We start from the raw sequence: 25,403 nt of genomic DNA, 5'->3' as shown, positions 1-25,403 counted from the left end.
TGTTGAGGTACAAGATCATTTCCCACACAATAATACTGACATCACATCCAGTAAACTATTGAACCAATACAAAGGATCCAGCATAAGGACCCAGTGTTTTAGAAGTATAATCTTTATTTTTACTATTCTTTGATTTTATTTTCTCATTTAAAAAAAAGACAAAATGAACAAAATCTGTTTTGTTCATCAATTATTACTTATATAGTCACTATTCAAATATCAAGTCTATTCGTATGGTTCCCTACCTGGACTAACCATAGAAAGTTCAGACTTTAGCAAGGGTCAAGCTAATCTTAAAATGAGAAATCTTCTTGAATGTTTTGAGGAATGTGTCTCAGATGTGGGAGTGTTTGAGAAACAGTGTGCATGTGTGCTGTGTGCACGTGTACCTGTGTGTTTTTATACATGCGACTGCATGAACAAGATAGGCATGTTGGTGACACTCTAGGAATAATTTCAAACATGGCTTCCAAAGTTTGGTACCTTGAGATAAGATGCTATCCGAGAGCCTAATAGTTGTAAGTGTACAGACAAATTTAGCTCTCGAATAATAAACCACTATGCCTCTATTGTCGGTAATATTTGGGGAAAAACGTTATTTCTTTGGTGAGAACTTAATCTTGTTTTCTGCCCCTTTCTACCTGATATTACTAACCTTGGGAAGACAGGTTAATAAATCAGGGTGCTCAAGAAAGACCTGTTTTGCCTGGAAGGAATTTGGCTGAAGGCATATGTGTGTTGATAGGGCTCCAGGCAGGCTCCTGCTTGCCCCTCCACCATGTGTGGGGTCTGCCCTCTGAGTGGCTGAGAGGGCACAGGCTATGAGCACAGTGGGGGTGGGATGTGGGGGAGAACTATGATCCATTAAGCAAAATCATTTTCTTCTTTGGAAAAAAGAAGAAGAAGCCTTTTATATCCGGGTCTGCGCATAAGTGACAGCTTTAAATGTTGTACTTAATTACTGTGACACTTTTATCTTTCTCTGCCATTAAATGTGCAAAGTTATTAATACTCCCTTTTCGAAAGTTTATTTCCACCAGCTACTGAATCACAGCCCATAGCTTTCTCACTCATGAGGGTGTGGGGAAGGGCCTCTGGGGGAGGGGGCCACTTCTGAGGATCTTTCTAAGCACCCAGAGGCATACTCTTGAAGGGTCCTTTTGGCCACAAGTATTTGATTTGTTGGCATCCTGCTTTTTCAGCCCAAGAATTGAAGTTGTTTAGTCTCTCCTCCCCTCAACTGTTTGTAGTTTAAAAGTCTGAAGATCAGCTCCCTTAAATAGGTTGGTTCTCCAATTCAAGTACCTGGTGGCAGTATTATAAAGCCCACCGACTTCTTTCTGACCATCCAATAGACTCCATAACTAAACAGAGCCTTGGGCTTTAGTGGAAAGAAGTGATTTCGCTGTCAGAAAGTGGACAACTCTCTGGCTTGCCTCTCTGAGTGTTAGCTTCATGAACCTGCAGTTTTAATTTAATGAACTGCTCACAGAGGCTAGAGAGATGGCTCAGTTGGTAAAGCAAAGCACCAGAACGTGAGTTTGTTTACCCCAAACCCAGCCAAGAAACCATGAAGCATGATGTCACATGCTTATAATTCCACTGGGGACTCAGAAACAGGTGGGTCCTGGGGTCTCTGGCCAACTAACCTATATTTCTTGGTGAGTTCTAGGTCAGTGAGAGACCCTATTTCAAAAGCCAATTGGAGGTCTGTGTGATAGTTCATCAGGTAAAGGCACTGGTCACCAAGCTGGATAACCTCAGTTCAAGGCCCAAATACACACCCCGAGAAAGAAAAGAAATGACTCCTGCAAATTGACCTTCACATGTGTGCTTTCATGTGCATGCATACACATGGACACACACATACACACAAATACAAAATGGTTTTTAAGCCAATGAAACATGGATACCCTCTTAGGAACAACACCTGGACTTGCCCTCTGGTTTCCAAACACTGGCATGTATGCATGTGCTTAAAGAATGACTGTAGTCCAGTGTAGTTAAGTCTCTATCCCGTCTGTAGGTCACTCATTCATCTTGAAATCTATGCACAGAAGATGGCACATAGATGGATAGACGGATAACACTTAACCCTGAATGTGATTCTATATTGTTTCCTCAGACATAATGTGCTGTCACATAAGCACCTGCCTGTTTTGCATAGACTTCTCTTTTTCTTTCGTCAAGTTTAAAGTGATTCACCTTATCTGGGCAGGTTAAAGGTGGTAGTTTTCTTCCCCAGAGGTGGCAGAGTAAGGGAAGTAAAATAAGAAAGCTATTGGCCTTTTCTGTGAAAAAAACGAAGACAAACCAGGCAAAAGACACTTGGCAGCATTTTCTAATCAGATTAAACTGGTCAATGCTTGTCTTCTGTCCTGCCTCCTACCCTCAATTCAGATTAATAATTAATGGCCTTTCTTCAATATTGAGAGACTTGGAGTAGTCTCCTTCTTCTGTGAGGGCCTGTCACAGAAGAAGTGGGGAGTTCAGGATTAGGCTTCACTGTTCTGCCAGCCCTAGGTGGACCCTGTCAAATCTGCTTACCTTGTCTGGAATTGAATCTGTGCCCTTGGTTTGTGTAAGATGCTGCTCAAAACAGTCACCTTTCTCTCCAGCCGTTTGACTCATCTTTCTCTTTTGACCTTGATCCCGACTTTGAACTTCTTCTGTTCATCCTCAGAGACTTCCTCAGAGGAAAATGCCCTGTGCTGCTGAGAACTGGCCGCCTGCTGACAACACTAACCTATTTTTCTCCTTTTTAAATTCTCCTCTTTTGTTCATAATTTCCTTAATCTTTGCCCCAAGGAAGGGAGAGTAGTTTTAAAATCAGGCAAGGATTTGAGGGAGTTCTTCCAATTCCACACATCTGACATGGTACCTTTTTATCTTTATTTTTCAGTCAGTTTGCTCCCAGGAAAGCCTATTTTTGGACAACAGGTAAAATAAAATTTATGTTTTTTGTGTCCTCAGAAGAATGGTTTGTCATGTGTCCTCTACATTTTCATGTTCATATGTATCCAGTATATAAGTGTGTGCCTGAATATATGTATGAAAACATGCATATATCTATGTGTACACACATATATAGTCACATATATGTTCCTTGATATGTTTAAAACATTTGATTTAAAGAAGGAGTTCTCTCAGTTACTTTCAGACAGAGGGTTAAGCATTTTTGCTCAAAGTCGATGTTTTTGGCCCTCCCAAAGATAAAGTCCAGTCAGCCTTGACAAGAAATTAGAATAGAGACCCGGTGGATATTCAGTTTCTGTGGCTTCTTGGCAAGGTTGCTGAAAGTGAATTTAGAATCATCAACCATTTCTTGGGTCTCATCACTTTAAATAGCTATGCCAAAGATAAAGATGTAGGTATAGGTATAGGTATAGGTATAGGTATAGGTATAGGTATAGGTATAGGTATAGGTATAGGTATAGGTATAGGTATAGGTACAGATAAATAGAGATAGAAAGAGACAGACAGACAGATAGATATAGATTTCAAATTGCACAGCTTTCCCTGTCTTCTTGATAGTGCTGATGTGAAATCATTCTTTAAAATGCTGGCTTTTGTATTTATCAGTGAAGCTGGCTTAAGACCCAGTGGGGAGGTCCTAGAGAAACAGTGTTCATGGAGTTTGTAGAATGTCTTGGGTTTAGGGCAAACTATTTAGGTTTAACATTCTTTTCAAACAGTTTGAAAGTGTCACAGGTCTTAAAAGTACCCATGATTCAATTACGTGAATTCCAGACAAAGGAAGGAGGTAGTGTTAACCACAGTCGATTAATCAAATCTGCAACTAGATTTAGAAACACAGGATTTGTAAATAAAGCACTGGGCTAATTTAATTTCAGGTGTCCACATAATGGGTGACCTCTAAATCCGATTAAAACGGAAGTTCATGAAATGCTATTACTCAGAACTTAAACTGGATATCAGAGATAACCAGTCTAAAAGATAAAATGCCACTGGGTTAGCAGTTGGAAATATTGAGAGATTCACCTCTTTTAGGTGAAAGAAAGACAGAAGATGTTCATTTGAAGCCCATCGAATCTGAGGCACAACTCTCCATTTTTAGTAAAACTGAGAGTCCATCATTAGTTACCTTGGTGATGCTCTGAAGCATTTCGAAATTTTATAACCACACCAGAGACATTGAGTACTGATGGTTCACTTCCACTTCCATAGAGGCACATTTCTGGGTCCTCTAATCAATCATTTCCCTGTTCTCTAGTCCTATTCATTGACTCTTAAATGTCCCTAGATATTCAAGTTGAATCATATTCAACATTATAATAACTGGTCATCTTTATCCATTGCCTACCTGAACATGTCCTAACAGTCCAAGAAGGAAACATTCATTTGAATGTCCGATCATAAAAAAAAAAAATACATTGTATAATGGGCATTTACTTCTGCAATACTAACGTTTCCAGAGAATCTAATTAAATAACTTTACAGTTATCTAAAGGAAAACCTCAACCCATATGTTTAATTAAACTTCTATCCTGAGTCTACCAGCCCCTTCTGTTTTCACATTCCTCCCCTTGTCCCTCTATCTAGCATAGGATGAAAGGCTCTAATACTTACTTACTACTGTGAATTTATTTATACAAACCTTAACATCACACAGGTAAATCCTAGTGTGTGGGATTGGTTTACAAGCTAGGCATGCTGTGGCGAGCATCCATTCTGCATAGAGCATCTCATACCCTTAGGCTTTGTGTCATAAACATGGTGTTTTTCATTCCCAGTAGGCTCCAGGAAGATATGCACATATGCAATGAGACCTATAAGAAAAGACAGCTCTTTCGGTTGGTATGGTTTACTTTCATAAACTGTGTTTTCCGATGATGTGGCAGAATCCGTGTGCAATATAAGTGTTAGTATGCAATATTTCTGTTCATGGAGTTAAAAATTTGTCCAGTTTTCTTCCTGTAGCGTTTGTTACACAACTGGACAGGGCAAGAGGTGGAAAGACACAGCTTTGTGTTTTCTTCTTCTGGGTTCTTATAGGAAGTATCATTATGTGGAGGATTCACTGTTTAAACTGCTTGAAAGCTCTTAAACCCACATTGACAAATTAAGCCAAGTTAAGATTTCCCTGGAAGGCTACAACTGTATTCATCCCCAATCCTGGAAACTAAATTGGTGATAACTCTGTCTACCATAGTATTTCAAACATTTTTGAGCACTTATTTAATTTCTAAAAGGAAATTATGAAGCTTCTTCAATTATAATGGAATATTTAGGCAAAGATTTGTGGTGTAAGAGAAAGGAATTATTTTTCACGATCTGTGCTATGCTAACAGATCTTTGAGACCAGAGGGCCAGCCTCATTTTTCATCCACTTCTTAAATGTCTGCCTGACATGCCTTATAAAGACAGATGTAAACAGTGTTATTAAAAAAAAAAAAAAAAAAAACAAACTCGATTTATCAGGACTTCAAGAAGGCTCAGAGGATAAAGGTGCTTTTTACCAAGCCTCATGAGCTAAGTTCAATTCCCAGGACCCACATGGTAGAGAGAACCACCTCCTGTATGTTCTCTTTAGACCTACACACAGAGAACTTGGTACAAACACAAACACACACGCACACACACACACACACACACACACACACATTTAAAATATTCAGTATTTATTGTGTATGTATGGATAGATTCCTACATACTAGGGAGGGTTGATCTCTGTTAGAATAAAGATGAGACACCAAACAAACTTTTAATAATTTCAGAGAAAGAAAAGAAGAAAAGCAGATGGATTTACAAAGTCTTTCGCAAACAGTTTCAATTGTGATCTTCATCATTAGTGGTGTTCTCTTCTTCCCTTAGGCATTAGTTGTAAAGGAGAAACTGGGGTCTTGTTTTCTTGTTTCTAACTTTTCTAGGCTGACCATTGCTTTCCCAAGTTTCTTCTGCATCATGAGATACTCCCCTTTTTTGTTTCTGAATACTTCAGTGATGACCTTGAATTTTACCACTGCAAACCCAGACCCTGAAGTCACTCACTCTGTAATATGGATTAGATACAGCCTTTAAAAAGCCAGTTCCCTTAACACAATGCCCAAGTCACCTCCAAGCAGAGCTATGGTAAAATCGGGGAAGCAATCAGAATTTGGAACCCATCACTTACCCCAGTCACTAAGTTTTACATACTAATGGTACATGGATCATTGTAAAAGTGGTCAGGAGTACATATCTAACTTGGGGAAAATAAAACACAATGTTCAGAGGTAAGAGAAAGTGTCATTAGTTATCAATAAGCAAAGAAACAGAACAAAATGTGTATTTGTCAAAAATGGAATCCTAGTTGTCTACAAAAATCTCCAGTGCCCATTATTTTCCTAGATGCCTATTAGAAAGGGCCAAATTGAATTTCACAAGGTCAAGGGGGAAGGCGTTTGAGCATGTGCTTTTCTGTAACCTTTATGACTCCATACAGCATAGACATGAAATACATTTAGGACCCCAGCCTGCCATTACTGCGATAAATAGCCAGGTGTAGAAAATAGGAGTTACATTTCAATTTGTACACATCTAGAAACCATAAATAATTGCATCTTTTAGTTTGGATTCTATTTGTGGTATTTCCTAAAAGCAGAAAGTTAAATTATCCTTTTTAAAAAACTGCATAGATCCTGGCTTAGAATGTTGTTTGAAGCTGCCGCCAGGCAGGCTGGGGAAGGGCAGCTCAGGTCACTTTATGGATGAGGGAAGATAGGTTAAGTCTAGATGAGCTTCTCCAGTTGCTGGAGACAGTTCTTCCAGTGCCAAAGGGTGTTAACCTCACCCTGGAAAAGTGGAAGTCACCACCTTTGTGAAGACAGTCTCAGCCACACTGGAGCTTTTGCAAGCCTGGATTTCTGTCATGGAGGTGCAGAAGTCAGGAGGAAGGGAGAAATAAAGGGACAATGGTGATGGAAGAAAGGATTGCCCCCACCTAGAGGGCACATTCTGCCATATCCTGCAGGCTGGGGCTCCAGACACTACTGATCATCTACAGAGGAGATTGTTGCCCCATTCCTGGCTCATTCTTAGTTTACTAAGGTTTGGCTGGTTTGTCAGAGATGGGTCATCATAATCAGAATTATACAAGAGAAGAATGAAGTTGAACTTGGATGTTCGAAGAACAAACTGTACTGGAAAACACAAGCTCTTGGGGCTGGGAGAGCTATTCTGCTACAACAGCCCCAATAGCCTTCTTACATTTCTAAAAGCATGTCAGTTAAAGGCACCTGGCCACTGGGGTGCACACCTCCTTCCTATATCAGGTCTCTGCTCAGGTGCCTGCTACTTCTGAAACCATCTTTCCCCAAGGCGCTGACAACAGATATCACATGATAAGGGGCGTTTCCACCTACTGCGACTCATGAAAACGCTTCTTACTCTGATTTCTCCATCCCACCACATCCCTTGCTTCTCTACGGGTCTTCACTTGTTCTCAAACCCATCTCCCTTCTCAGTCTCCCCCAGCCATAGACAAAAGTTTCCTAAGCTGAAACAGAAGCTCAGGTACCAAGAGTATTACTCTAGGAGATCTATCTGGACTCCTCACTCCCCAACAGGGCATTATCCACTTAGAGGGATTGATCTTAAGCAATGCTTTGATCAGGGATTGAGGTTTTTTTCATGCGTTGATTCCTTCATATCTGGTCCTGATGTGAGGTTACAAGGTTCACTTATGACCTGTGAGTAATGTCCCCACACTCAGTTACACCACGGGAAAAGTCTGATGACACATTATTTCAGCAAGGAAAAAAACAGCTTTGTAAGTATGTACAAATGCATTCCTTAAGGAGACTGGAAACTAATGAAACCATAAATTTCCTCACAAAACACATGCAAACTTCCACATCCCTTGAAGGGAATCTGGAGTCTTCCTTCCAGTTCAGCTTTCATTATATTAGATACATTTTTGAATGAATTCATTCTTTCAATTTAAGGTTTTTTTTGTTTTTGTTTTTGTTTTTTTTTTTTTTTAATTTCCACTGATGTTCTAGGCAAATCTCAGGCCAAAGTATAGGGCCAGGCTGATGATTTTGTGAATGGTTCTACCTGGTGAGGATTAATAAGCTGTTTCCTTAGACTGCTGAGGTTTAAGTCATGGGACAGATTCTCAGCATGAGTTCACATAGAAATCCTATGATGACTCTTTTGTTAAAATCTTGCTGAACAAAGATATCACGCAGAACCTAAAGTTGGAAAAAATGAGTTAATAAATAACTTTCCTTCGAGGCAAATTGTTTAATGCTAAAGAAGGGGGAAAAAATAACATCTTTCCTAGGAATTATTTTTAGAATTATGTAAGATGCTAATTGCTTCTGAACACGAATTCATTATTGATTTGAGTCAGGAGAGTGTACCCACTTTTCTCACAGAGAGAGAAGATAACAATTATGTTTTATGGTACTTGTCTCCAACTGCGTCTCCTTCACTGGCAGAGGGATCATGGTGTCTCTAGGTTTGGATTTCCCATGTATAATGTGTGCCATGTGTCATACGTTATGTGTCTTTATGTCATCCAGGTATTTGTAACACTGTTGGAGGAGGGAGGGCGTTAAAACAGTCAGCGAGCAGAGTAGAGGTGACTATTCTCCGAAGGGCTCCTCTGCCCACCCTGACCCTGACGTGATGCATAACTCTGTCCCAATAAATCTTTCTGATGGCTGTGCAGGGCTCACCGAGACAGCTCAGGAAGAACTTCCGGGAGTCGGCAGAGCAGCTCAGAGACTGAGCTCAGGTGGCCAGACCACCAGCGGGCCTGGAGCAGCACAGATTCTGATAGCTCCAACCGCAATCTGAAGCCCACCATGACCAAGACGGCAAGTTTTGGGGGCATCACGGTGCTGACCAGGGGCGACAGCACATCCAGTACCAGGAGTGCTGGGAAACTGTCTAAAACAGGTAGGTGTTACTGAATGGGTCCCTGCCCAGGCCCTATCCTTTCCGCTTTTCCTGACTTTGAATCAACTAATGGCAGGAATAGTAATTTCGTGCCATTTAAGGAGTCAGGAAATATCACTTAAGTGGGTTACTGTTTGATAACCAGACTTGAAGCTTTTTGTTAGGCTTCTTTCTCCATGGTTTCCTTCCTGGTAAAATATACGTTATCAGATGTTTCATGAACCCAGTTTACTCACTTAAAGTTTAAATGACAGAATTTTTAAAAATAATTGGTAAATTCAGATGACAATTATTTAACAAAAGTTAGCTACTGCTTTTAAATGTAATACTATGACATCCTCCTGGGATCTGTTTTGTGAGGTCATTATAAGGGTAAAAGACTTAGTTCCTGTATAAGTACACTGTTCCTATGGTCCTGAACCTGTTATTACTTAAATTACATGTACCTATATCTTCCTCTGAGATAGAAAAATGCTAATATCTCCACATTTAATGGTTATTAGGAAGATAAAACGTTTCAATCTAATGCAGACCAGTTTGCATGTAGCAGGCATGTTGCAAGGGTCCAGTCAGTGCAGTTACATTTATTATGCTCCATGAAGTGTATGCATCTCTCGTTTGCAGAGAAGTGAAGGCCACTTTTTTGTTTCTTTATGATTTCTGCTTCTTTCCTCCTCTGGAGGAATAGTGATATTTTCAGATAAAGAGCTTAAGGAACATGCAAGGTGCCTAGAAAGTGGGGATGATAAAGCTAGACATTTCACTCAGACCTCAGCTTTAGATTAGAATGCTTACAATTGCTCTCAGTGATGAGGTTGGCTCCCTCTGCGAATTGCTCACTCGCTTGCTTGCTGGCAAGCACAGGGACTTGATTATCCTGTTAAGAGTGGGGCTGGTGGCACGTGCTGGTCCGGGAGGCTCTGTAGCCAGTCAGCCTAGCTACTTAGGGAGCTCTAGGATGTAGAGGTACCTTGTATTGACAGGGTTGGGGATAGTGTCTGAGCAATGATACCATACCACGTGCTGATTTCGGATGCTTACTCTGAGAAAAAGGGGTGGGGGGAAGAGGCGGGGTGCTGTCACTTTACCAATCACTGAGACTTAAACTGGAATTCCAACAGGCCCTGGGCTTCAGGACTGGTTGGTACAGGAGTGGAAGCTTTAGGCAGAGCATAGAGAACCCCACTTGAAGCTGAGATGTCTTTGCCCTGCAGGCACTGAGTGCTTTCCAGACTCCAGCTGAAGCGGGAGAGAAGGGGTTTGCCCCAACCGAGTCCATTATGCTGAGAGTTTAGCATAATTATGTTGTTGACAAATCCTTCCTGAGAAATTATCTCATGTTTTCCTACATAGAAGGCGAATTAATAACATTTATTCAGAGACTTCACTATATACATACCACGGAGCTCCTCGGAGAGCCCAGGTGGGTGTGTGCCCTCTTCCTGAGAGCTCTGTTCACTAGCTGTTAAGCTCTTGATTCTGCCTCTAATTAATTGCTCTTGGAGCCCACTAACACAGCATCTGAAATCCACACGAACCACGGCGGCACACTTGAACTCTTGTAAACTAAGAAAGGTTAAACAATTTCGGTCCTTAAGATGCTGAAACCAAGTACCTTAAATGGGGCACTTAAAAATTCCAGCACCCCAAAAGAGCTCTTACCATTTTAAAACTAATCACCATTTTCTATGCACCAAACCCCTGTCACCTCCAAAGCAAAGCTCATCGGAAGCATTTAAAACACTTCACAAATGGTAAAACGCCCCTCTCTTTGGAGAACCATCAGAGATTATAAATGCTTCAGACTTTTTTTTTTCCTTTTAGTTTAAGCATCTGCCTTCAAAAGCTTGTCAAGGTACAGGCATGGAAAAGAGAAACTTCTTTTTTTTTTTTTTAAATAAGGAGATCAAGAGAGAATGTCAAAACAATCTTAAGCCTCCCCAAGGTGGTTTTATGATGTAAACCTGCCAGTTTGGTTATCATGATCACCAGAACAGGTTTCTGATTTATTTTCGAATTGGTATGGTAAAGTTGAAACCACATGTGGTTTCTGAAATGAGTTGTTCTGGCTCTTACTGGGAAATAGTGGGCCTTTGTCCATACTGGAGATGTTCTCTTATATCAGTGTGAAGCTTATTACTGAGGGTATGCATGGGATCTCATGAGCAGTTTGCCAGCAGCTCAGCACAAGTCTGTGGAGGCTGAGGATGCTGTCATACCCATCTTGGGAGCAATCTTGTGGCTGTCCTTATGCTTCAGGCATGTTGTCCCCTTGGGATGGCAATGTGGCTGAGCAATAAACACACACTTCCTCCTGGCTCTGCCTCAGACCACAGTCCCTGGTCAGGTCATGGTCATCCCCCCCCCGAACCCCCATGGTTCAGCTCCACAGCAATGGACTCAGCATCATCAGAAATGGGAAGTCTAGTGACATCACACTGTGCCTTCTTCAAGGCTTTTGAGTCATGGAACATGGCAATTTGACTTTCTAGAAGTTTCCAGGCGCCCAGTAGTTGAAGCATCTGTCTATATCCTTTGGAATCACCTCCCCACACACATTTTTGTTTTCATAACTTGAGTGACTGCATGATTTCACTTTTTAGATGTAGTTCATCTTCACCACTGTCTGACTCCATGCCAACCTCCAAGGATTGTTCTTGATGGTCTAATATTAATCTTAATACCCCGTTTTCAATTGTCTAACTTTACAGTGTCATCCCTCATCTTCCCATGATCTCATCCTCTTTATGCTGCTCCCTCCAAGTAATAGCCTGGATGTTAGCTGTCTACTGATCAGTTTTGGAAGTTTTAGATCACTCCACTGAACTCTGACCCTCTGGATCCAAAAATACCTTCTAGAGTTATTAACCAATATGGAAGGCCTTGGGAGGACTAGAGGAGGGTTTCATGGTGATGGAGACTCATCACTGGTTGTTGTGATGAGCCCGTCCCTGAGTACTGTGATTACTAACTGATGCTAGCTGAGGTACTACAGTCCCTCGTCCCTTGATTGGAAGGAAGGTTTGGGTACAGATCACTATTAGATAGAACACTATTATTTATTTTCTCATTCCTTCACATTTTCATGGACATATATAAGGTGCTTCGAGTGTCCCTCCCTTAACTGCCTTTCCCTCCTAGTGAAACCCCTTATTTTTCCCAATAAGCCTCTCTCTCTCTTCTTAATTTCATGTCATAATTTTCTTTTGCACCCTACTACATTGAATTAGGATTACTTGCCTGAGAATGAGTGGGGGGTGTTCACTGAAATATGGGTAACTTACCAGTGCTTACACCATAGGAAAATATGAGCCTTCCCCCAAGGTAAGCATTAACTGCCTACAGGTCCTCAAGGGCTGGTTTTAGCTCAGACATCCTGTAGACAAGGATTTGGAATTATCTAGCATTACTAGACTCTCTTGACTCCCTTTGGGGGAATGAGAATGTTCTAACATAGGATAGTGGTGGTATTTGTTCTGCTCCAGCAATAAACTAAAAGCCATTAGATCCCACACTAGAAAAAATGGAATTTTATGGTACATAAAATATATGTCAATAAAGCTATTGTAGTGAACAAAATAATCTGATGGTACTAAATGTTTTAAATTGTATAGTGTAGTGCTACTGTTCTACCAGTTGGATATGGTGGCGGGGAGGGAGTAGAAGTGTGGCTCTGTCTGTCTGCCTGCCTGTCTGTCTGTCTTTGTCTATTGAGCAGCTGCAAAACCACATTCCCTCTGCCCCGCCCCATTTATCCTCATCCTTTTCTTTCTTCATCTTCCTCCTCCTCTTCCCCTCTCATTCTGTTCTTCCTTCATTCTCTTCCCCTCTGTTCCTTCTTTCTCCTGCATTGTCCTCTTCTGTCTCTCCATGTTTTTCTTCCTCCTCCCCTCCCTTCTACCCTTCCTCCTTCTCCTCCTTTTCCTTCTCTTTCTCCTCCTCTTCCTCCTTCTTCTCCTCTTCCTTCCTCCTACTTTTCCTCTTCCTCCTACTCTTTTTCCTCACCATCTTCAAGTATTTAAGCACATTAGCTTCAGGTCAATCTAATATTTCAAAACAGCCCATTATGTCCTGTTTACCTCTTGTAGTAATTGTCTTGTAAAAATGGCTCCCAAGTCTAAGAAAGGCAAAAGAGCTACAAAATAGGAAGAAACTAGGATTTACATCTTAAAGACAGACTGAAAACTGGTAAAGACAGACTGGAAAAGATAAAGAGAAGTCTTTTTGAAATGTGGTGCAGTATGGAAAAAATAAGCCATCTTTCCCCCTCGTGCTTCCGGTCCATCTAGATGACCTATAGAAGGGAGCTCTGGGGTTGAAGCAACAGACACTTCCTGGAGAGATGGGGTGCAATAGAAGCTGACTGGAACTGAAGCCCCTTCCACCTATGCTTTTCCCATCTGCCCTGTCCTTCCTGGTTCTACATTTTAGTTTGCTTTGTGATTTCCCCCTTCCCCCTTGATGGTACACTGAGTTTCTCTGTCAGCTGCCGTGATGTCTTCTCCCTCTTTTACTCCCTGGAAGCTGCTATGTCCCCCTTGGGAAGTGACTCTGATTACTTTCTAGCATATTCCAGAACTTGGCCGAGCTTGGTCAGGTGGTGACACTCCCTGGCTGCCACAGGAGTGACATGGTTGGATGGGATGTGTGGACTGCAGGCTCGGAGCTTGGACCATATGAGAGTCCAGTGACCCAAGTCCAGTCAGATGCTGCCACACTGTGACACAGAAAATGGGGTTCGATCAGTCTGAGGAATCTTGAGATCTATTCTGATTCCAGCACAAGGTTTCTATAGAAAACTGACCATTCACAGTGCTAAGCACACTGCCTGCCATACCAACATAATGTTTCAATATTGGCTCTGCCTCCCATTAAGCCCCTAGAAAAAGGAAGCCAGATACATTTTTTTTAACACTGGGAACCTAAAACTCTTTAGTGTTCAAGTATAAATTTCAATATGACTTAAACCTTTGAATACTTCTCACCCTGCCTTTTTTTTTTAAAACCATGGTTGTTAATGTCTGTTCTGAGTCGAATATATCAGTGGTGTAGCTGTGTAGACTATCCCTCTACCTGATCCAGATAACCAAGGCTTATAAACTGGCCCAAGCATACAACAAAGTCAACCAGAAAGGGCACCTGGCAACCATTGTGTTGCTGTCTGTTTATCAGTTTCTTTTCTCTTGGCTTTGACCAAATACTTGACAAGAAGCAGATTAGTGGAGGAAAAGTTTATCTGGACTCACAACCTGTGATGTTCAAATTTGCCCCGTCAGAAGGTTGAGAAAACGTTAGGTCCAGATGTCACTGTTTGTCCTCAGCAATCAGTTCTTTGCCTGTTCTCCTAAGTCACCCCATCCCTCTGGTAAATGGTATTTATTTGTTTGTTTGTTTGTTTATCTTGTGGGCCCAGGTTTAGTTCCAGGCTACATCCTTTTAAGCACATACAAGCTCCGGATTCACTCTCCGGCGTCATAAAAATAATTTCCACCCATGTAGCAGTGTATTCTCAGTAGAAATGGTCCAGTTCTCTACACACAGAGGGGATAAATACCAGTTTGTATCCGTTTCTTCAAATTTAGCTGTATAGAGGCCTGAAGACTGGAGATTCAAGAGCATGCACAGGGCACTCACTGTGTCTTAGGACAACTTGAGGGGCCTCTTTTCATCTTCCACCCAGTTCCTGTTCCCTATCAGTCTGTCTGTCTCACTAAGAGACCTATTTCTTGTAGCATTAATTACTCAAGAGATGGGTATTTGCAGGCACTGAGTTCATAGCTTGGAAATCCCATGGGCTAGTTCATCCCCTAGAGAGTGTGTGTGCAAAAGCTGGAGGAATGGTTGTTTTTGGTATCCCCTTCCTTAGAAAAAAATGCCATACCTGAGAAACAGGAGGCAAAGATTTCCATAAATACAAGTTCATACCTCAAACCGCCCAATGAAGAAATTAGCTTTTTGTTGTCTAACTGTTGTCTCTCTACTTCTCTGGGTACCACATGCTCTCCATCTTTCTGCCAGGTTCTGAGTCTTCCAGCAGTGCGGGCTCCTCAGGATCACTGTCCCGCACCCACCCTCCTCTGCAAGGCACGGTCCTGACCTCTAGTGTGGCAGCTGGTTCTCCTGGCTGTCTGGCTTACTCAGAGAATGGGATGGGGGGCCAGGTTCCTCCCAGCAGCACCAGCTACATCCTCCTCTCACTTGAGAGCGCGACTGGCATCCCGCCTGGAAGCATCCTTCTTAATCCACACACAGGTCAGTACTCACCTGCTCTGCTGGAACGCACACGTTATTAAAGGTTTGCTCTTCTGTTTGATGAGTAGAATTCGGTGCCGAGTTTTCTGAAGAAAAACTTGGGTAGGAGGCAGGGCGTGGGGACTCCTCTGCCATGACTTTGGGGAAGTCTGGTTTTACAGCTGTGTATGGAAATGCATCAACATTCATACAGATAAGACACTTCCCCAGAGTCACAACTTCTGGAGGGTTAGGGCTCAAGCCCCATGCTAAATTATTTGCTTGGCATGAATGACTAAGGTCTTGGGTTTCATTCCCTACCCTGGAAATAGAGAGGAAGAAAAGGAGGAGGAGGAGGAGGAGGAGGAGGAGGAGGAGGAGGAGGAGGAAGAGGAGGAGGAAGAGCTGGAGGACATCAGGCAGCAGCTGAAGCAGCATCCCCGTCACTTGGTTCCTTTTTTCTTGGCCATGGAGAGTTTTATCCTCCTCTGAGGACCTAAGCTGAGGGTCAGCTGTGCCCTGAGCTGAGCTATATGAATCAGAGCTTAGTGCTTCTTTCACTCAGTGCTCAGTGAGTCTGTGTTGCATCTGAAGTATTTTTCACTCAATGACATTTCAGGAATACAAGGAATCCCAGGTCCCTGATTATAGAAGATTATATGACTCACCCATCCCCTGCAGAATAAGAAGAAGCCACATGAGTTGAATAATGACAAGCATTAAATAGCCCCTCATGGGGATAATAGGTCTAGCCTGCCTAGAGCAGGGCTGGGAAACTGTCCCTTCCATAATTACGGCTCACTCCGTGATAAAGGCCTAGGGGATAGGTAACTCCCATCTTAACAAAGAACCAAAACCACTGAGGTTCCATCCTCCTTAGATAAACTGAAGAGAATCTTTAAGGAAGTCTGCCTTGGCCACTTCTGCTTTGTTCTCATTGTCAAGGATCTCAGAAGATAAGGAAGCTCTTCTGTCTGAAGTGTAGCAGCCTCCCTAAAATGCAGACCAAAGCGCCACCCCCCCACCACCACCACAGAGAGATGTGCTGACATGCTTAGCATTCAGAACTTGTTATTAGGGAGAGGAAAGCATGGGGTTCTCTGGAAAGGAGTCTGAAGTTTAGCTCTGGTATGTAGAGCATCACTTCAACTATCTACACTTGAACATAGAGGAGCAGCTGAACAATTTCACAAGAGTGATTGGCTGGGCTGCTCGCATGGGGAGTGCTACTGGCAATTAGGGGTCCATGGCACAACATGGGAACTATGGCAAAGTAGTTCCTGAAGTAACTGTCTGTTCTCATAAAGCATATGGCCCATTCTCAGAGCATGGGATTTGATGGAGACATTCTGAAAGTACCATAAGTTTGAGAGAACAGAAACCATAATCGTTTTACAGAAAACCACTTGAAAGCCTAAGCCGAGGTACTTCTAAGAAGCATTTTCTGAATGGCTTGGGTTTTATTGGGATTATTGCAGGCTTCATAAAGGATAGTAAAAGAGACCAGTATCATATCCACTACTCTGGGCCCGACTGAAGGATGATTTGATTGCCGGTGTAAAAGCTTCTGCTGTTGAGTGGATAGAGGGCTTGCAGAAAGGAGCCAGAGCCGAACATTCATTTTTTTTTTAATTTGTTTTAAGCAGAATTCCAGAGTGTTCTTAAAAAGGGCTCAGAAGTATGTTTTGTAGAACATCGTTAGTAGTGATAGTGTGGCTTTGCATATGTTGTGTATATATTATTATAAACAATCTAAATTATTGAGCAAAGAAATGGAATCCTGCTGGTGCCAAGTCCTGATTCTCATTCATTAGCTGGAGTCTCTTGAGGCTGCTATCAAAGCATCTCCTTCGAGGAAGGCTCTCAACTGAAGGGAAGGCACTGCTGAAGGTTTCTCTACAGACTTTGTCTGCTTTGACACATGCTAGGCACTGAACGATCTCTCAGAGTGAACGTGGCTGTCGCAATTTTTAATATGGCTGAGCCATGAAAGGTGAGAAGCTACGTTTCCTGGCTAGGTGGGTAGCTAAGTGGTTAGAGCAGGAGCTGAGTCAGCCTGGGGACAGGAGTGAGAGCTCCAGCATGCCTGTAAATGCTTGGTGGACCTGACAGTTGGTCAATAATTTGAGACTTGGGGAAGTAGAAACAGGAGATGCCAGGAGCATACTGATTAACAAGACTAGCCAATTTGTAGAGCTTCGGGTTCAACTGAGAGATGATGAAGAATGTGGAAAGCCATTGAGGAATACTCAAGACATCGGTGATGGGCCTCATGTGCATCACATCATGCACAAGCACAGTCACAATCATGAACTTTTACCCATTCCTGCATACACATACACGTGTGTGCACTCACACACAGACACTTGTGCCACATACATGCAGAAATATAGACACACATATACACACTCCACATACACATGAAAAAGAGGAAATTACATTTCTTCTTTCTAGAGTGCCTTTTGTTTCATTCATTGCAAATGTATACATACTGAGACAGTGGTTAAGAACATATACTGCTCATGAAGAAGATCTGCATTTGGTTCCCAGTGTCCAAGTCAGGTTACTCACAAGCACTCATATAATTTCCTTCATGAGATCTGACATCTTTGGCTTTTGTGGGCACCCACACACAGAGGGGCACACATTGAAAAGTAATGAAAACTAATAAAAATCATACATACACACACACACACCATGAAAACTAATAAAGATAAAACTTTAAGAATAATACACATGCATGCATGTGTTTAAAGTATATAACAAATACTACATACCTTCGAGGGTATGTGTTTGTGTGCATGGTAAGTACATACATGACACATACCATGTGATTCTTATATAACCTCTACTGGAACTCATCCTTTACTGCTATCACCATGGGTGAAAAATCACTCTGTGTACCTTACCAAGCACAGGGCACAAATACTTTCATGTTAAGCACCAATGGTACCTGACTGCTAGAAGGAAGCAAGGAAGGAAGGAAGGAAGGGAGGGAGGGAGGGAGGGAGGGAGGGAGGGAGGGCAAGGAAAGGAAAGAAAGAAAGAAAGAAAGAAAGAAAGAAAGAAAGAAAGAAGAAAGGAAGGGAGGAAGGAAGGAAGGGAAGGAGGAAGGAAGGAAGGGAGAGTGGGAGGGAAAAGGAAAGAAAGGAAGGAAGGAAAGAAGGAAAGAAGAAAAGGAAGAACATGACTGTTCCTACACATAGTGGAGAAGAAGCTTCATTGACATATGAGGGAGAGCACAGCCAGAGGCAAGGACACTTGGGAGAGTCTAAAGTGAGCAAGACTCTGAGCTGGGCCAGGTGAGGAGAGGCGGGAAGTGAGAAGAGAGAGCCAGTTGAGTAAGAAGTAGAGGGAAAGGCTAGATAGCCAAAATGTCTGAATTATATAGGAAATGAAAAATAGGAGGAGAGCAGCCCAACCCCTGGTCTGGAGAAGTTAAGGGTAGGGGGCATGGTATGCCAGCCACACCATGTAACAGCTAGTGACTGAGGGATGCTGGGAGAACTTGGCAGCCAAGTCATACTTTGATATGTTAAGTAGGCACCTCAGTTAGCAGTTTGTTCTGGGGTTGAGATTTAAGACCTTCTTTTCCATCCCCTTGTTGGCCTTTAAATAACTGCGGGGAGGGGGGGAGGACCTGCACAATTAAGTAATCAATTGACTAATTGATTAGTTGCATTTGGATTTCCTAAAAGGAATGACAGATGTCTAGGTACAATTCAAGTACTGTGTGGTTACTGGTGAAATAAATAGCTATCAACTATCCCATATGTTTATCTAGTTAGCACAGTGATTTCGCACCCAATGCCATATACTTAAGAACAGGCTCCACAGATGAATTTGGAATTGGCTGAGTTTGCAGGGTTGGGTCAGTGCCTGCTATCAAGGTTGAGCATCTTAGTTTTATGGTTGGAACTCATATGAAGGGAGAGAACTCAATCCTACAAGTTGTTGTCTGATTTGTTCATGAATGTGTGGAACATGAACATGCGTGTCCCAGTCATGTGTCTACTGAATGGAACAGTGGGGCATCTTTTGCATGTACAGTGGGCTTATTTCTTGCTATGCCCTGAACATAGGGTATACTGAGAACCTTCTCGTATGTTCCTGTAGCTCCCCAGCACTGCCATGGTTATGAATTTCATGTGTACATGGGAGTATAAAATGGTGTATACATGCATGTGGTGTATTTACTCATGGATAGACAGAATCCAGAGGGAGATGCCAGATGTCCTGCCCCATTGTTCTCCACCTTGTTCCCTTGAGACAGAGTCTCTCTCTTAACCCATGGTTAGACCAGCAGTCAGCAAGCTGTAGCAGTCCCGCTCTCTTTGCCTCCTGCAGCATGGATGTAACAGGCAAGAATGCAACAAGCCAGCTCTTTGCATGGGTGGTAGAGATTCATACTCAGGTCCTCATACTTGTTCTGAAAGGACTCTTACTACTGAGTCCTCAGCCCCCAGATGTTTAAAATTTGTCTTGGCTACCAACTTGTCTCTCACCCAGTCTCACTCAAGCTCTCTTTGATTTCCTCCTGGTTATTTTCAGGTATCTAAATGAGTGAGTAGTCACAAAGTTGTTTCTTTGTTTGTTTGTTTTTCCAATGCGGCCATGTCTGCCAAGCAAGTCCAGATCCTTCTTCAAGCTCATGCTTCAGCTGTCCTGAATCAGGTTCCTTGGTATACTTTTGGCAGACAATTCCTTGCAACCTAGAAAGATTAGCAGTCCGACCTCCTGTGCCAGCTAATGCCCCTGCACACCATATAATCACACTGCCCTCTCTTCACCTTGCACAAATCCACGACTGTGTAAGGGCACAGCATTTGGGGCCCTCGTGCTGAGGAGCCTCTCAGAACTTCTCTGTCAGGTGCTCCTGCTGGTCCTCTTCCATCCTCAACTTCTACCAGGATTCCCATTGGCTGTTTATCCTGTGCTTCCACATTGTTCTCAAGTATGTCTGGAAATGTTGCTGCACTGTCTGTCAGGATGTCCTTCAAGGGTGGAGTTAATCCTTGCCTATCGAAGGCTTTATCAACATGACCTTCTTACACCGTAGAGAAGAAAAGCCACCCCCACCCCTTCCCTTACCATTCTATCAAGCAGGAAGCAGACGTGCTTTGGTGTCAAGAGCTTCTGGCTGTTTCTTCTGTGACTTTATTTGACTTTATTTGTGGGTTTTTCCTTGTTACTAAGATATTTATAAACTCGTGGGGAGGGGACATTTTCAGATATGGCCAGACTGTGCCTATGGAGGCCAGGGGACACTGTGTGGGAGTCAGTTTTCTCCCTTTGCTGTGGGGATCCCTGGGGTTGAACTCAAATCATCAGGCTCGGTAGCAAGAGGCTTCTCATCTGAGATGCTGAGCCATCTCACTGCCCCAGAGTTAGTTTTCTTTTTCCTTTCTTGCAAAACAAAAAAATGTTCTGCCTTGTACAATTGTTCAATAATGGCCTATTATTGAAGTAATAGCAGAATATGTTGATGTGGAGCATGGAAAACTTGATCAGCTAATAAGTGTTTGAAAGGAATGGGTATTTTCCATTTAGTCTCTTTCTCTGCCTCTGCTTTGAACTAAGGGCACCCTAGCTTATTTCTGACATCAAGCATTTGCCCAATATGCATGCTGTGGCCCACCAAGCCTGCTCCTACACAGTCGCTTCTCCCAGACAGGCTTCCCCCTGCATCCCCCTGCCCCCATGAAGTCTGCCTCAGCTGTCACTCAAACTAATTGCTTGTATTCAGTGTAATTGTATCTGGATTGGTGGAATTCATCAGGCACACAGGAGCTGCTGTGGTCTGACTTGAAAGCCGATAGCCACCTGGCCCAGGTGTCCTGCGAAGTTGCCTTTGTTCTCTTCTCTGGCAGCTTTGGCTTTCCCTTAGCTCTGCCACCTTTACCCAGTGAGCATCAAAGCAGCATTTGACTCTCTGTGTTCTTTCCAGGCCGTACCTATCATAGGAATCATTAGAACTCTCGGAGGCAATTATTTTGGGCATCTCTTGCTTTGCACCACGGTGTGCTAATCACATTTCAAACTGAGATTGAGGAGTTTATCACAAAAGGCATCTGAGCATTTGGGGCTATTATCTAACCAGAATTAGAGGTAGATTTTTATACGTCTCAGAGGTGGTGGCCAGAAGCAAGGTCATAATAGAAAAGAGTCCACTCATCCAAGTATGTGTGAGAGCTAGTGTGTGTACATGTATGTGTACTTGTGGGTGAATGTTTACATAGGTGCACGTTTGGGCAGGTGTGTGTGCATGGGTGTGGGTGAATGTGTGTGTGTGTGCCCTATGAGGAATTAGGTCAATAGTAGATGTATTTCCTTGGTGGCTATCCATTCTGCTTTTTAAACAAGGTTTTTTATTAGCCTGAGGTTCACCTGATTAGTCTGGATTCACTGTCTAGGGTTCTCCAGGGATCCTCCAAACCCTACCACCCCAGCACTGGGGTTAAAAGAAACCTGAGTGTTAGAACACTTAAAACATTGATAGAATTTTTTTTCATTCAGTAATTTATTTATATGTTAATCAGAGCTTCTCTTTCCTCCTCTCCTCCCAATCCCAGAAATGTCTTAAAACTGAAACAATTCTCCTTTTCCAAATTGCTGGCTTTGGGGAACATGGATTACAAGTTTTGAATCTAGAAGGAACTTCTTTTGTAAGGGGAAAAAAACAATCATATGATAAAATGTAGCTAAAATTAAATGGCAATAGCAAGAAAGCATGTGTCTGGGACATTATGAACTTTTTTAAAAAGTTACCTAGGTATGGTGGCCCTGCCTGTGATCTCAGCATTTGGAAACTTGAAAAGATCCTGCACCCCAGTATTCCAGGCCCAGCTGGATATGAAGTCACTCAACTTAATCAACGTATTTTTTATGGAACGTATGGTTTATTTCCTCTGACACTCAGTGGTGTTGGTTCTGAGATGACTATCACGGTGTTCTTAGTCCTAGGAGGTATATTTGTTGATATACAATGATTAAAGTTTCTGACTTAATTTGTTTACTGCTATTGTACAAGTCCACTGTGTTGTGAAGTTCACATGAGCTCCCCACCTAGAACAATATGCTTCCTTGAGTTGGTTTTACATCTCTCTCCTTCTCATTTCATATTGCTAAGTTCTTTTCCATGTTCTGCCTCTATATGAGTAAGAGTGTCGAGGCAAGGTTCCTGTGTCATTACATCCTTCTAGATCAGAATAACTGATGCTCCTGAAAGTCCCGTGTCTCCCTCTGTACAATGGATAGGCTCAGAGGTTTGGGAATATGTGCTGTTGGAAAGCTCAACTTGCTGCTGATACCACCTTCCAACACCCAGTGAGGAAGGCTTTCCCTGGAGGACCACACTGGTCCAGGGAGTCCTACTTCTGCTAGGCATTTTTCTCAGGCTCATGCAGTACACTTTCAAGTTCATCTTGTAGGGAACCCCTCTCCACCCCCCCAGTTCTCTACTCCCTCTAGGACTGCCAAGTTATGGGAAAGTGAAGAAAGTAGTTGGCTGGTACATGAATTGATTTCCTAGTATACTGCGTCTTCTCCCTCCTATGACCACACAGAAGGAAGCCCAGCTTCCCTGACTTCTACCTTGTTTGTCTGAATCCTCACACCTTGAATGATGCCTCTCGGTTGTCATGGTTACTGTTCTGAGTTGTCCTGTGTACTTTTTATGTGTATTTGCATAAGTCAGTTGTGATGGGTGTGTTGGGAAGTGATTGGGCTTTGAAGCATCATTAGGCAGAGGCATCCCTCCCTTACCCTTTTAATGTGTTGCTCTTGCTGCTGTTCACTTTGCCAGATAAGTACCCTTGTCTCCCAGAGCCTAACTTTATTTTGGTTGAAGTAAGAATGAGAATGAATATTCACAGGGCTGTTGAAAGAGGTGAGATCTGCGTTCAGGACCCCTGCCTGCCACACCAGAAATGTGCTCTCTTTTTACCCCCCACATCTCCACCTCTCTCACCTCCTACCTTTCAGTAAGCCACAGTTCCCATCCCCATGTCCCTGCGAGCCTCTACTACCTCCAGCATCTTTGTCCAAACTGCAAAGCCACGCCGTTGCTAAGCAGTCAACAAAATCATAGTGAGCAAACCATTATCTCAAAGAGTGAAACTGTAAATAGGGTCCATTGAAAGATCGTCTTGTGATGAGTTTGGATTCAGCATAAGCTACTATTGGTCACAGGTGGTAGTACCACTGTGTTCTCCAAGCAGAATTGTCATCTCCTTAAAAGTATGAAACCTGGAGAAGACAAACTTCCAAAATCTATGGGGAAATGGGTGGAACAGGGAAAGTTTATATTAAGTTAAGCAGCCCAGGCTTGGGAAGACTGTAATTTCCCTGTCATATTGGACCTAGCTTTTAATTGTTTTATGTGTGTAAGTTTCTGTGTGAGAGGAAGTAGAGGTAAAGGTATGGTGACCGGAAAGGGCCCATGAGATGTGAGAGAGGAGATTGTGAGGGAGGCGGGGTAAGAGAAGACATGTAATTTGTAACTAAAGGGGGGACTAAAGGGGAGGGGGGATACAGAGGGATGGGGTGAGAGACAGGGGATCAGTTAAAACTTAGCATGTAAGAAAACGCTATGGGGACACCTGCTACTTTGTGTGCCCATTGAGTAAACAAATAAAGAGCCACAACTGTCCCTGGTTGTATGTGCTTAAAGAATTGGGTGGTAGATTCATTCCATCCCCTTGCTTTGTGTATGTACGTGTGCACCTGTAAAAATTCTTGTTTGGTGCCCAGACTGAATGGAAGCAGAGATCAGTGCTTTGGCTTGTTACTGGAGCTAGTTGGAGTTGTGTAATGGGAAAGTAGCTGCCGTCTCTCGGTGTACAGTTCCTCACTGACAGCTGTGAGACGCAGGAGGCAAAACAGGGTTGCACGGAGGTTGCTTCTCCTTAGTCCTGTCTACTGGGTTCCACTGTGCTCAGTCACCCTCTGCCTGGCATATCTCCCTGAAGGAGGTGGGTTTAATTGCTACATGCTCACAATATCATCCAGCTTAAGCTAGTTTGGGGTCACAAACAGGAACACATTGTTCTTGATGCGGGGTCCCTGTCTTGAATTCTGCTTGGGTGTGCTTTTACATCTGGCTATTTTCAGAGATTCTATGCGAGTACTCTCTTTCCTGCAGGGAAAACAATGAGACCCTTCCACTGAGCCCAGGCTTTGTATGGCTTCATTTCAGGTCAGCCCTTTGTGAACCCTGATGGCTCTCCTGCAATATACAACCCTCCTGGAAGTCAGCAGACGCTGCGTGGCACTGTTGGTGGGCAGCCCCAGCAACCCCCTCAGCAGCAAGCATCGCCTCAGCCTCAGCAGCAGGTCCAGGCATCACAGCCTCAGATGGCAGGGCCACTGGTCACTCAGGTGAGGAGCCCTTCTGATGATGAGGGCCACATAGGCTTCGGGTCAGCAAACCATCTAGGAGAAAAGATGTATATCAGGCTTATAGGCAAAGTGCTCCAGAGGATAATCATTGGCGGACAAAATATTATCTGCTCAAACCCAAGGCAAGTGTCTACTGGGTGAATTTAGGTACTAGGGAAAAGGGATAAGCTATTTCTTAGGTCTAAGTGCTGTTTGTGGCAAGACTGTAGATGCAACTTATAATCCCTTCCAGGACTATGAGTTAATTCACCCCTTCCCACCACTGATCAAATGCTCACATCTGCATAACCAGTGCTGAGCTCTTCCTCAGTGGGAAGAGCAGAAATCAGCCAAGTCCCAAATAACCAGGATGCTGATCACTGGGCTTGCGTGAAGGGTGCAGAGATGCCCGCCTTCCCTAGGGACGTATAATGAAACCTGATATGTTTTAAGCAGGCTTTCTGAGTGAACCTCCTTTTTAATGTGGTTTTACTTCTTAGTTCTTAAGCAACATATGTCTGTAAGTCCAGAGCATTCAATCAACTTAAGTGCCCGACAATTAAAGGCATGCTTTCTGGAGCCTCCTCAAGACCACGGCCATCTGTCTCTGATGTACACAGCCTTGAGCTTTCTTCTGTGCACTGAATGATCTTAGGGAGCCTCTTAAGGACAGCAATGCACTTCCCATGAAATGGAATTTAAGCCCCCACACTCTCCTGTTACCTGATCAATGTTTTCTTCCCTCCAGTCTGTCCAGGGCCTGCAGCCATCTTCCCAGTCTGTGCAATATCCAGCGGTCTCTTTTCCTCCCCAGCATCTCCTGCCTGTGTCCCCAACGCAGCACTTTCCCTTGGTACAGTATCAAAAGCACAACACATACATACACA

The 25,403-nt window shown here is 43.1% G+C and overlaps 1 protein-coding gene across 13 annotated transcripts in view; it reads left to right on the top strand.

Moving 5' to 3' along the window:
* ARPP21 (cAMP regulated phosphoprotein 21) overlaps positions 1-25,403 on the top strand; it is a 160,199-nt gene that overhangs the window by 79,081 nt on the left and 55,715 nt on the right. For 7 of the 13 annotated variants that reach the window (XM_080934815.1, XM_080934806.1, XM_080934818.1 and 4 more), the window contains 6 exons: positions 2,903-2,940; positions 4,755-4,814; positions 8,678-8,907; positions 14,926-15,159; positions 24,335-24,516; positions 25,265-25,369. In XM_080934815.1, the coding sequence (XP_080790941.1) occupies positions 2,903-2,940; positions 4,755-4,814; positions 8,678-8,907; positions 14,926-15,159; positions 24,335-24,516; positions 25,265-25,369 (849 nt within the window). The remainder of the gene's footprint in view (positions 1-2,902; positions 2,941-4,754; positions 4,815-8,677; positions 8,908-14,925; positions 15,160-24,334; positions 24,517-25,264; positions 25,370-25,403) is intronic. The other 6 variants (XM_080934816.1, XM_080934812.1, XM_080934811.1 and 3 more) reach the window with 2 other exon arrangements.

Source organism: Micromys minutus (genome assembly GCF_963924665.1).
Source record: "Micromys minutus genome assembly, chromosome: 21".
NCBI lineage: Eukaryota > Metazoa > Chordata > Mammalia > Rodentia > Muridae > Micromys > Micromys minutus.
Note: the sequence above shows the minus strand (reverse complement) of the source record. Positions and strands in the feature narration are given on the sequence as shown.